Raw genomic sequence first — 12,375 nt, 5'->3', positions numbered from 1 at the left:
GTAAAACCAAAATAACTCGAAACTGAATTCGAATATGAGGTCCAATATTTTTTCACATCATTCCTATATCATTCTAAATACAACCTATTGGTTTTTTCAAAATATTGACGGATCTTCTTTTTGAAATGGGTCAGAAAACGAAGAGACAGAGAAATAACAAGCCACAAAAGTCATCGTACACTCAAATATTTTCGAATAAATTCATGATTAAAATTATCATATGCCGTTTTATTAATATTTTTGCAATGTGTTGACCCTTTTAAGTAATTTGGCATTGATTTTTTGTTTATTTATTCCTTAATATTGTGCTTATTAGTGTAAAATGGCTGGTATTCGTAAAAAACCGCAAACACCATTCAAAATTTGAATTTTTTCCCCACAGAAGTGGTAAATTGGTTTGAAATGTCTCTAAATTAGTTAATTTATTTGTTTGTATAGTAAAGTGCTTGATAAAATGCTTTAAGGGAAGGAATCGGTCCGAAAACAAGGTAAGAAAAGGTCAACCGGGAAAGTTGACAAAATGTGATCGGAGATTTAAAGTTAAAAAATTTATGAAAGATACACATTTGAGTGCTGTAAACGTTTCTGCAGAGTTAAATGAAACATATTACATTTAATTTTCACCTAAAATTGTTCGCCAAGTTCTCTGATTAGCTGGATTGAGGGACCTCTTCCCGCAGAAATTTTCTTGGTCGTGCGAAAAACATAAAGCTTACGCTTTTTGTCGTAAAATCAATTATAAATAAGCTAAAAACGTTTTAGAATCACGTCTTACAGATAAAAATTAATTCAACATTTTTGGTTAAATTGTTGTATAACTGTAAGTAGAAGAAAAAATTAGGCACTTAATCTTAAGAACTGATTTGGATCAGTTAATCAGGACGGTGGAGGTGTTCTAGTGTGAGGGTGCATATCAGCATCAGGACTTGGTATTTTGTAATTTTTTGATGAAATAATGAATCATGCTGTTCCTTTAAATATTTTAAAAACCAATTTTGAACTCTTAGCCAAAAATTTGGTTATTGGAAACAACTTTGTTTTTTATCAAAATAACGATAAAAAGCACACGGTTTTCAACATTTGCTTCTAGTGACACGAAAATTGTCCTGAAATTTAGAAAATACCCCCTAAATCTCCAGATTTTAACTTAATGTAACGTATTTAGAGATATCTGGAGGCTAGATTACGAAAATAGGACTTTAAAACGAAAATAGAGTTAGAAACAGTAAGACTTGAAGTGTGGTAGAACACTTACTCAGAAATTACGCAAAAAAAGAAAGAAAAAGAATGAAATCTATTCCCAGACGTTTAAAAGGTGTTATGAATACTGTGTGATATTCTACTAATTAATAACTTAATCAAAAGTTAGATTATTCACTAATATATAGACATTTTATAAAGTGTACGAAGACTTTTGTGAGATAAAATTCCCGGCACTTTTTGGTTTTTGATTTAAAAAAAATTAAGTTTTAATATTTTTTAAAAACTTTTCATGTAGTTTTGTTAAAAATTGATCATAGATCTTATAATTAAATACCTATTCCGAAATATTAATTCTAACCAATGGATTGGGGCCTATTTCATTGAAAGTCGTAGGCGTACGAAGACTTTTGGTAGCCACTATATGGTGGTAGCTTTCTTTTCAGTTTGATCTACCATTATTTCTTTTTACTTATCGAATTCTGTAATCTTCCTACCATTTTATTCCACTCATGATAAAAATTAAAAATGGTTTAACCAACATGCGGAATCTCGCCAAGGCTACTTTGCTCGCACAATACTAAAACTATAACCCTAAACAAATTTGGCGAAACCTTTCAGCTGAGAATAAAAGCAATAACGTAAATTCTTTCTCGGTTAAACATTTTTCATTTTGTTCTACGATAATATATTCAAGAAAATATTTTGCATATTGTCCATTCCAACTCAATGCTGCTGTAAAATATGGATAGTTAAATTAATTTAAGATTTAAAAAATAAATAATTCGAATTCTGAAATTTTGAATTCAAATTATGTTTTTCGCAATCACGAACTGAGACAGGATCCTACTCATTGGAGTTATAGTTTCAAGAAACAGCTCCTGTCCCCCCCCCCCCCCAAAGTCTGCCTCTCCTCCTAGGCGGTTACTTGTGCATAGTAGTGTGTGTGCGTAGACCTGTGTGTATGTACGTAGACGTGTGTGAGTGTATGTATGTAGAGTCGTGTGTGTGTATGTGTGTGAAGTCGTGTGTATGTATGTGTGTGAACGTGCGTGTGTGTAGGACATGGACGCCTCCGACCAGGAGAAGCGGACAGCTCAAAACCGGAGCGGCCGCGCCACCAGCAGAGGACGGTGGGCGGTGGTGCTGCAAAGGCTTCTGGTCCAAGTTGAAAAAGGCACGGACACCAAAAACGGTCAAATGAGAACAATAAGCAATCGTGATTGCTCAAACACACACACACACACACACACACACACACACACACACACACACACACACACACACACACACACACACACATTCTTACAAATTCACACAAAACAATAAAATCTTTTACCTGGTATAAAGTTATCCAAGTTTGTTAATCCGAGTTTTCCTGTGTTTAGACTTTCACCATTTCTCAAACAACTCACGTTTTAGAAGGAAATAAAGAAAACTAACATTATTTTGAAAAGCTCGAGAATACTATTAAGGGACGAAACAATTTTTGTAGCTGAAAGCAATCTAAGACACATCGATTGCGTTAATAAATACTCAGAACGAAGTGCCTGTGTTTACGTCAACAGACACACGTGGAACGCAATGTGGCAATGTTTTAGTTTTTTCGGCAGTTTTGTAAATCACCGCAAGGTAGCGTATTCGAGCGCTGGAGTTGCGAATCTTCTGCTATAAAAATTAAGTTAGAAGACCAGACGACAATTTATTAATCGATGAAAACTCTTTTAGAACGATCATCTGTTATAAAAAAAATAAGTTTAAAGACCAGACAATTTATTAATCGATGAAAATTCTTTCAGAACGATCATTTGTTACAAAATTTAAGTTTAAAGAGCTGGACAACGGATTTAAAAAATGGCAACGAAATAAATGAAAACAATATTTTAACCAAAGAGGGCATCCCTTAAATTAATATTTGTTTAAAAAATTGCTTTTGATGTCTGGTCAATTGGTTTAGTGTTGTCTTCCAACACATTTTTCGAATTCAATATTTTGATCATTTCTTTGCTTGCTTTTTGTTATAGCAAAAACTTTAATTCATAAAAACCAGTAAAGCAAGGGTATAAAACCAACGAAATGAGACGCAATACGTTGCCCTTGCTATAATCTTCACATATATAATAGCCAATGATCGAGTAAAGCTCCTGACGTCATTAACAATGAAACTCGCCACCACGGCATGATGATTTGATAATATGTTTTGGTAATCTTTAAAATGCAGGGGAAGGCTTTACTGTGACAAGGAAGAACTGGATCTAGCCATTTAACTGTTTTACTGGTTAAGACTGTCATTTCAGTGGAATGAAGATACGAAAAAGTAGTTAACAATGAACGCTATCTACTAGATTTAAGGTTAATCCATTGAAGTTAGGGTTGGAACTTCAAAGTAAAAATATCACCAAACAGGCAATGGGTTCATTCAGATCTATGTCATTCACATGTCGAAGCAATTTTTACCCGTCATTTCTTAACGGGCGCTTTTCTAGCAAACGAAGAAAATTGAAAGAAAACATATTGATACAATTACTTTTCTTCGGGCAAAGCAAAGTTTGTTGTTCGCCGGAATATATGAATGACAAACGACCGTAATATCTAACGAAAGAACCAATGCCTACCGAAATAACTATCATTTATATTAAGAAAACAGCATTCACAATCAGAAATATTCTTTCAGTTCCTCTGGTTAGAAGTTCATAACTATTTCACGTCATATTCTTTCTCATGCCATCGCAGCGCGAAACAACTTTCCCTCCATGTTTGGAGTTCTTTAATCACATCGCGCTGTCTCAATTACAGCGGCATAAATGATACTTTCCACAATGGAGGCCATTGTTAAGAACATGTAATATGATTTATGATTGGGTGTCCGCAATTGTTGCATGAATGTCATCATTTCTCAATGTCACTCCCAGAGCAGCGACGCTATTTCGCGCCTTGCTGTACAGAATGTTCTTTGATACATTAAGGGCTAGTTAATTTTGGGAAACAAAATTAATCCTTTGTATAACATAGAAAAGTATTAAATGGTTATAATGAATTGTTTGCAATAAATTCCAGTGTTCGGAAGAAGAATTAAAAACAGAATTGTTCTGCGTTTTGAGTGCAATGATATGATATAATATTCTCAAAGGGGTAAGTAATCTGTTGTAAAGAGAATATAAAATTTTATAATTAAAATGTTTTAGATTGGAGTTTGTAGGGTAGTAGTGTGCATGGGCACCTTCGGGCAGGATGAGAATTTTTATCAAAACTTTAGCAGGCTTCGAAATTAGGAAAATTTGTGTTCTACTAATATTTTTACTTTGTTCAACTCCCCCCCCCCAAAAAAAAAAACTTTCTTCTATATTTCTTCCAATTCTTATTTTGCTACTTTTTTAGCACTGTAATCTAATGTTTACCTTTGCCAAAAATTACATTTTGGCAAAAGTTAAATTAAAGCGCTGATTAATATTGGATAAAATCACATAGCAATACGCATAATAGTTAAATAAAGTTTACCTAGGCCAACACTTGATATCTTCAAACCAGATTTGCCGAGATTTCTGTACAAAGAAAAAGTTTGATAAATTATAACCAAAAAAAAAAAAAAACATACTTTTTGGAGTTGATGCACTTTAAAAACTTTAAGAAACTCAATCCAAAACAGTGAATATAATTATAAAACTTTGACTAAAGTTGTCCTAGAGTTCTTATCTGCGATTGCACAAAAAATTGATAGTTGCTTCTCGAAAAGAAAAACTGAGTTTTGAAAAAGTAATTAAGCATTTTTATTATAGAGGTATGATACATTATTACATAATTTGTTCATCAAAATATACATATTTATTATTGAAAAAAGGGGAAGGAAAAATATTCATGAAATTTTTTAAAAAATGCGAGTTTGTAACAAGTATTACAGTCGAAAGAAAAATGTATCTCAACGTTTTTCTCAGTTGATTAAAGTCTTCTTCACACGAAACAACTCAGTCGAATCAACTTTCAAACGGGCGGTTGGTTAGAGAGGAAGTGGTTCGCAAATTGGTCGTCCATTCCGTCCATCACGTTTTTTTCCTCCGGAAACAGGTTTTCTCTTCTAGCTGCTATGACAGCAAGCCATCTTGGACGGGACCGGTTTCAATCAGAAGAACCTTGATATTTGACGGCCGCCAAAAGTAGGACAGCGTTTCATTGGTTTCCGCCAAGCAGCGCGCTCTTTTCTCTGGTGGGTGAGTTCAGCGACGTGATTGATGTGCGGCGACCGTATGTGAATGCTACTCTGTTTTCGTCGGCAGTCCGTCACGTCAAAAAAAACGGGATGAACGGGATGGATGGCTGATAAGTGGACTTAGGTAGAAAAGTGGAAGAATCGCCAGTCATTCTTCACACACACGACATTCAACTGTGCCTGATGCGCCCGGAACACCAGGCGCATGTGCCGCTACCATTCTCATCCCGATGAGTGTTGTTAACCTTTTTGGTTATCTCACATAACTTATCGGGACATTGCTAAGCGTTGCTCTACACGCAAGTAAACTAGTTGAAATTTAACTCGGTTCAATTTTAACAGCGTTGTGGAGCAGCTCTCGGCATATTAGAAGAAAAATTTGTTCAAATCAAATGCCTCGTGTGAAGTCAACGAAAAACGTCAGTCAGCTAGTTCAGAGTTTCCCAAACTGTGGTCCGCGGACCCCCGGGGGTTCGCGAGTCCATGCCAGGGGGTCCGCGGTGCTATCCTGCTAAAACGTTAAATATAATTGAGATTGAAGGACGAGTAACGATATTTTAATTCAAAAAGAAAACCCATTCCTAATCGCAGCATTACGACGCTGCCAGGGTAGGTTTGCCCAAACCATAGTTAATAGTTTAAATCCTAATACACCATAAAAATACAACTCATATGAAAAATTAACACACTTAAACCGGACTAACAGTTCACTAACTTCAAAAGTTAATATTTATTAGTAAACTAGTTGTAAAAATTTGATGATAGCATTTTTATTCCTAATTGAATTTCAAATAGAATTTTTCTTCCACAACTCAAAATAATATATTAAGAAATGAAAACCGGACAAGAGCTCAGAAAAATATACAGAACAGTGAATAAATAAGTTTAAAGGAAAAAAAGCGTAAAAATATGTTAGAAAAAAAAATAGATTAAATTGTGTCACATCATTTTTTTTTTTGCGCGCGCCGGGAGGGAGGGGGGCGAAATTCGTAATTTTTCCGGAGGGGGTTCACGGAAGATTGAAGTTTGGGAACCTCTGAACTAGTTAACAGGCAACGTTTTCGAAAAGTTGATTCAACTAACTACCTCGTGTGCTGGAAGCCTTAGGCCAGCTGTCAACATGTTGACTAGAGTGTTTCGTTGTCTTTACACTCGTCAATTTAGTTGAATCAACTTTTCTGCTAATAAGTCGAATTTATTCCAGCAGCTGCTCTACAACGCTGTGAAAAATGAACGGAGTTGACTCAACAAAGTTACTCGTGTGCAAACTGAACGTTTGACAATGTCCCGATGAGTTGAATCAACTACAAAATTGTTTCAACTCATCGGAGTGAGAATGCATATGTGTCTGGTGTGCCTGATGAGTTGACGGTCACGTGAAGGCGATTCCTTCACATTTCTACCTGGTCACACATCCTCAAAAACCCGATCGAAAGTTGATTCAATTAAGTTACCCTTGTGAAGGAGGCCTTAGTCTCAGAATGCACATTTTTATAAATTAACCAAAGTTTTAATTAATACAGTAAAACCTGTCTACAACGATACAGTTGAGACCTCAAAAAAAAAAACCCGTTATAAACAGTTTGATTATTCATGCATAAATTTTGCTGGGACCACGGGGTATGTCGTTATAGACAGGTTTATTGTTAAAGGGATCAAGGGAAATATCATTATAGATAGGTTTATTGTTATAGACAGTATCGTTATACAAAGGTTTCACTGTAAGGTCTTGAACTTAGTTTACCTGTTTTAATAAATTAATTTTGGAAAATAATTTCTTTTTAACTGATTAGTTTTGTGGATGGAAACACCTTCTATGTTTACTGACACTTTCGTATTTGTACTACAGTTAATTCATTTTTCCTTAAATGTTTAAAAAATAAAGAACTAATTCTTGAGAAAATTTCAGCACAATCAGAAACTGGATATTCTATTTGCAAAATATTTAGTTCATTTACATTTCATTGAAATCCGTACAGTATTAAGTTTTTTAGTGTAATTTTTCAATTACTCATTCGAAAATAAATAAACATATAACATGAATTTATGAAGTAAAATGAAAGAGATTAATTAAACTGATGTAAAGCTGAAAATAACAGAACTACACATGAAACGTCTCGGTTGGTTAGTCGTTTATTTCATTACCAAGGAGAAGAATTTGTGTAAAACGCTCCAAACATTTATAACTAGACAAGACAAATGTTTACCAAAATACACTCAAAAGCTTCAATGTTAAAAAAAAAGATAATTATAAACAATAAAATAAATAAGTAAGAGCGATAAGAAATATGGAAATTTTGCAGAGATGGGATAAAAAATAAAATAGTAATAAGAATTTGACATAAAATATGTGTTTCCTTAATTATCAGATCGGATTCTAAAATATTAAAGCGAAATGTGTTTCCATGTTTTATCTATTATTCAAATGTTTTTCTCGAAGATGAAAATTCTAACTGAAGTTTCTGTCTTATAGCAATAAGAAAACTAACAAAAGGTTAAAGAACAAGCTTATTTATTGGTTGATTTAATATTTATTTACTTTGTCTACAATAACAGTTTCAGTTAAGAAATATTTTCTGAATTTCACCTATATTGAACTAAAATAAGATGTTTATTGACTACATTATAATTATATTTTTCGAAAAACTAATGAAAATGTGGTAAAAATTTTGCTTTTTCAATGTGAATATTTCACACACAAAGGATTCTGAAAAACATATTTAGTTATTTCTGATAATGAGAAGTTGAGACCAATCGAATTTTAGAAGTTTTTTAGTTGGAAATTAAGTTGTTAAGTAGCGAAAAATCAAATTTCTAGCAAAAAGTTGTAAGTAAAGTTGAAGAGTCCACTCAAACCTGTTTTTGTGGTAAATAGGGACTGCATGAAAAAATTTCTTAAAAACATTCGCTCAAAATTACTCTATTAAGCTCTTATTGTAAAGATAAGCAATTGAGTCCCAATTTGATTGAAATTTTCATATCAGGTAAACGCACCACTAAGTGGCCGGTGCTTCAGTAATGACCACTTCAAGGTTTAAAAAGCACTAGTAGTGGTCACAGTGAATAGGGTTGTTTCCAAAAATTTAAAAGTATTTTCTTCTGAAAGAGCATGCTTAAAAACATAGGATCCAACCATTTTTAAAATAATTTGTTTAAGTTTAATATTTTAAAAAAATTACGTAAATCGGTGCGCTTTCATTGTTTATGTTTCTGCCGATGACATCACAAATGATGAAATACCATTCAGATTTGCCATTCACAGAGCAAAATATTTAATTCGCATCTTTACTCACGTGTATTGGCAACGATATGATTGATAGCAAGCGTAGAGCGCAATTTTAATTCGCTCTTGATTATCATAACGTGGAAATGCGGTAGAAAGATGCACCAAACAGCATCATTTGTGACGTCATCAAGACCACGCCTTGTTTGAGAAATCGGGCATTTAATGAAATTAATTAAAAATAACTGTTGGGAAAATAAAGGTATTTTCTGGGTCCATATTTTTTTTTTTTTGCTTATTCTATCAATTTCAGTGACTGAAAGTGTTACTTTTGACTGAAGGAAACAACCCCATTATTTTTTTAAACTGCAGGTCTACAATATTAATTACCTCTCTTGAAACTCAATGAGCGTATTATATAGCTTCCTTAATCGTCCCAATTTCTAAAAATGCCGGAATTTCAATTTGTTCGATTTTTTATCAATATTTTCTCAAACCTCAAATTTGATCCCGTAGTGGCCACTTCAAAATCTGAAAATTTCAGTAGCTGCCATCTGACGTTCTCCCATCCGAAGAATTTACATTACTTACTTTAAATTCAAATAACTGATGAATAAAATTGATTCAATATGATAGTTACATTAAGTTTCCAATATATAAATCACATTATTTGTGTTCTTTTTTTTTTTTTTTTTCAAAGTATATACTGTCCACCTCTGGCAAGTTGAGCTCCGCTGCCCGACAGATTGAACGATTCCCTTTGTTTAAATAGGGGCAAGGAAAAACAGCTTAAGAACTTGCGGATTTAGTTTGCAGTGTTATTGCCCATTTGGCGAACAATATAATTCAGGTAAGAAGTAGAAAGCGGTACAGAATTTTTTCGCCAAAACAAGGGTTGCAATGGTAGCTCAACTCTAGCCAAGCAATTCCTCTTCATACTGATCGCTCTCCCTTGAAAGAAATGGACTTGCTCAAGACCATTGCTCAACTTCTCAGAGGTGGACAGTAAGTAACCTTGAAGTGGCCATAATCTTGAAGTGTGATCACCTTACCGCACACAAAAAAAAAAAAAAAAAAAAAAAAAAAAACAGGTTTGAGTGCATTTTAAAAATATGCGTTAAAAATTGAGAGCTTGGAAAAAGAGGTGTAATGCCTCGACGTTAAATCCCGGTCATCACAAATTTGCCATTTCAACTGCGCTTGCGCGCGGACTTGGTTCATTTCAAAAGTCTTGTTAAAATTAACTACAAAATTTTTAAATTTGTTTATAAATATGAGATAGCAACAGATAAAAATGAGAAATCACAAAGCTTTCTCTGATTTAGTTTTTAGGGTTCGGTAAAGATTGAGTTTTGCGTCTTAATTATTAATGGATTTGCATCATCATCCATCCATCAACGCAATGCTCTCCTCGATTATGGAACACACTGCTAAAGGATCGTTTCCTAAATCAAATTCGCCATCAAATACAAATATGGTATCTCAAAGAAGATTATTTTCAACAAAAAATATGAAAAGGAACAAAAATAACAGCAAAGTTCAGAACAGAAGCATCAGAAGAGCGTACTAGAATTGCAGCATCACTTCTAATACAAAGGCGAACCCTCAACCTAAATAAAAATGTTATAACACTAAGCTGTTTACGCCTAACGTAAAATATCCGCAAAAGACGGATATCTGTACTCTTATTCCAATAATTTTTTAAGTACACAACCTGTTTTACGTTTATGTTAAATAAATATTTCCAAACTAATAAATATTTAAAGGTCATTTTTCTCTTTACATTACAAAGATTATCAGTTATTCATATCAATAGTTTCATATAATACATCACGAAATCGCTGTGAAAATATTCTAATCGCATTCATTAATTTGTTGGGAGCTCAACCTAAATATAAACAGGCAACACGAAATCTCAAAACAGAAAGCTCAAAAAGCTAAGTTTGCGCGCAAGCGCAGTTGAAATGGCAAATTTGTGATAATCGGGATTTAGCGTCCAGTGGTGTAATGCTGTAGCATTTAAACCACTGCCATTCAAATAAAAGCTTAAATCACTTATTTATCTGGAGAAAAAAGAGATCTCACTTGAATCTTATCCCCGGGGCAGCAGAGACAGAGATTTGACGGCTCGGTGGAAGGGTTCTTGATCCGTCGCTTGTCGCCGAACTTTCATCAATGCACTCGAGGCTGGCAATAGGAGCTAGGCTAAAAGAAGAACAAAGAGTTAAGAAATGCCTAAATATTAAAAAATCCTCATATCCTCATATAGATAATAGCCGATGATAAAGTAACTCGCGTGTTTCTACGATGAAACTCGCGCCACGGCATGATAATTTGATAATATGTTTTGGTAATGATTAACACAGAGTTGGCAAAAACCCGGGTTTTTTTAAAAAAGCCCATGGACCCAGGGTTTTTTTGGGGTTTTTTTAAAATAAAACCCAACTAAAGCTGAGTTTTTTAAAAGAAATGTGGGATTTTTTGTCTTTTTTTAGGGAAAACGTGGGGTACTTGTAGCATATTGTAGCGTAAGTATATGGACAAAGCGCAAATATTGTCTTGGGGTAAAAGAAAGCTGGAAAACTAGTTAAAATTCAAAGTTTTCTGAAGAAAAGTATAAAAGACGACGAAAACCAAGAATGGTGAAGTTTTAGATTTTTTAGTTTCCATGATTACCAACAGTTAAGGCAAAGTTACTTCTTGAGTGATAAAATCTATTGTTCGTTTGTTCGCTTTTAATTACTACATTTTTTTTTTTTTTGCATTTTACTTTATTGTATTTTATTATGCAAAACTACTGTAGAACCTCAAGTAGTTTAAATCCCCTTTTACTGAATTCCAGCTTAATCAAGACATTTCTTTGAATTTTATGTTGCCCGTTTTTCTATTTCTGTGTACAGAATAAGAAATCTTAAACTTTTTCATAAGATAATGAAAATACTGTATATCCTATTCTGTTTTCTGTCCGACCGTTTGTAAAACCTGTTAATTTCTAAAAAATATACCTCGTTTATTCAAGATTTGTGACGTGTTGGTTTGCAGAAAATAATTCACATGAAAGCCTTTTAGCTGGAGTAGGTACAATCTACAAATATTGAGAAAATCAGACGTGACAGGACTTAGTCAAGATAATTTGAGTTATTTTTTGACCAGTTAAAGAAAAAAGTTGAATATATTTATTTAAAATCTTTGAAGTATTTTTTAATGCCGTTAAGAGTTTAGAAATGCTATTAAAGTTCAAAATTCATTTTTATGTCCATTGTCTGTGGTGAAGAACAAATAAAAAAAGGATTTTAAATTGTAAAAGTATTTAAATTAATTAATTTTTTTAAAAAAATTCTCAGAAAATTTTAAAAAACCCAAAAGCGGACAAAATAAAGGGTTTTTTAAATGGGTTTTTTCAAAAAAAAAAAAAAAAAACCCATTGGGTCCAACCCAATTGGGTCCAATCCGGCCAACCCTGGTTTAACATGCATGGAAAAGCTGACATAATCAAGAAACAATGGTTTTTATAAAGCGATTTTTATAGGGCATAAAAATATTTTGTTTTGGAACATAAAAAAAAAGAATATCAGGTGACCCAGCTTCAAATAACGGCGAGTTAAAATGTGATTTCAAATCGAGCTGAAATGCAACAAGAATATAACATTTCAGTCAATGCAAGAGCAAGATATTTTGTAAAGGGATGTAGTTTCAAAAACGTGTGTAAAAAATTTATTACAGTACACTCCCGATTATCCGCGGAATA

At 33.4% G+C, this 12,375-nt stretch overlaps 1 protein-coding gene across 1 annotated transcript in view; it reads right to left on the bottom strand.

The window, feature by feature from the left end:
* The window catches only part of LOC129224992 (voltage-gated potassium channel subunit beta-2-like), a 144,890-nt gene that overhangs the window by 53,158 nt on the left and 79,357 nt on the right, over positions 1–12,375 (bottom strand). Inside the window, exons 2-3 of the mRNA XM_054859539.1 lie at positions 10,713–10,832; positions 4,699–4,742 (exon numbers count right to left, since the gene is read on the bottom strand). Coding sequence (XP_054715514.1) covers positions 4,699–4,742; positions 10,713–10,832 — 164 coding nt within the window. The remainder of the gene's footprint in view (positions 1–4,698; positions 4,743–10,712; positions 10,833–12,375) is intronic.

This window comes from Uloborus diversus, chromosome 6 (genome assembly GCF_026930045.1).
Source record: "Uloborus diversus isolate 005 chromosome 6, Udiv.v.3.1, whole genome shotgun sequence".
In the NCBI taxonomy this organism is placed as follows: Eukaryota; Metazoa; Arthropoda; class Arachnida; order Araneae; family Uloboridae; genus Uloborus; species Uloborus diversus.
The sequence above is the reverse complement of the archived record's forward strand: the minus strand, read 5'-3'. Positions and strand labels throughout refer to the sequence as shown.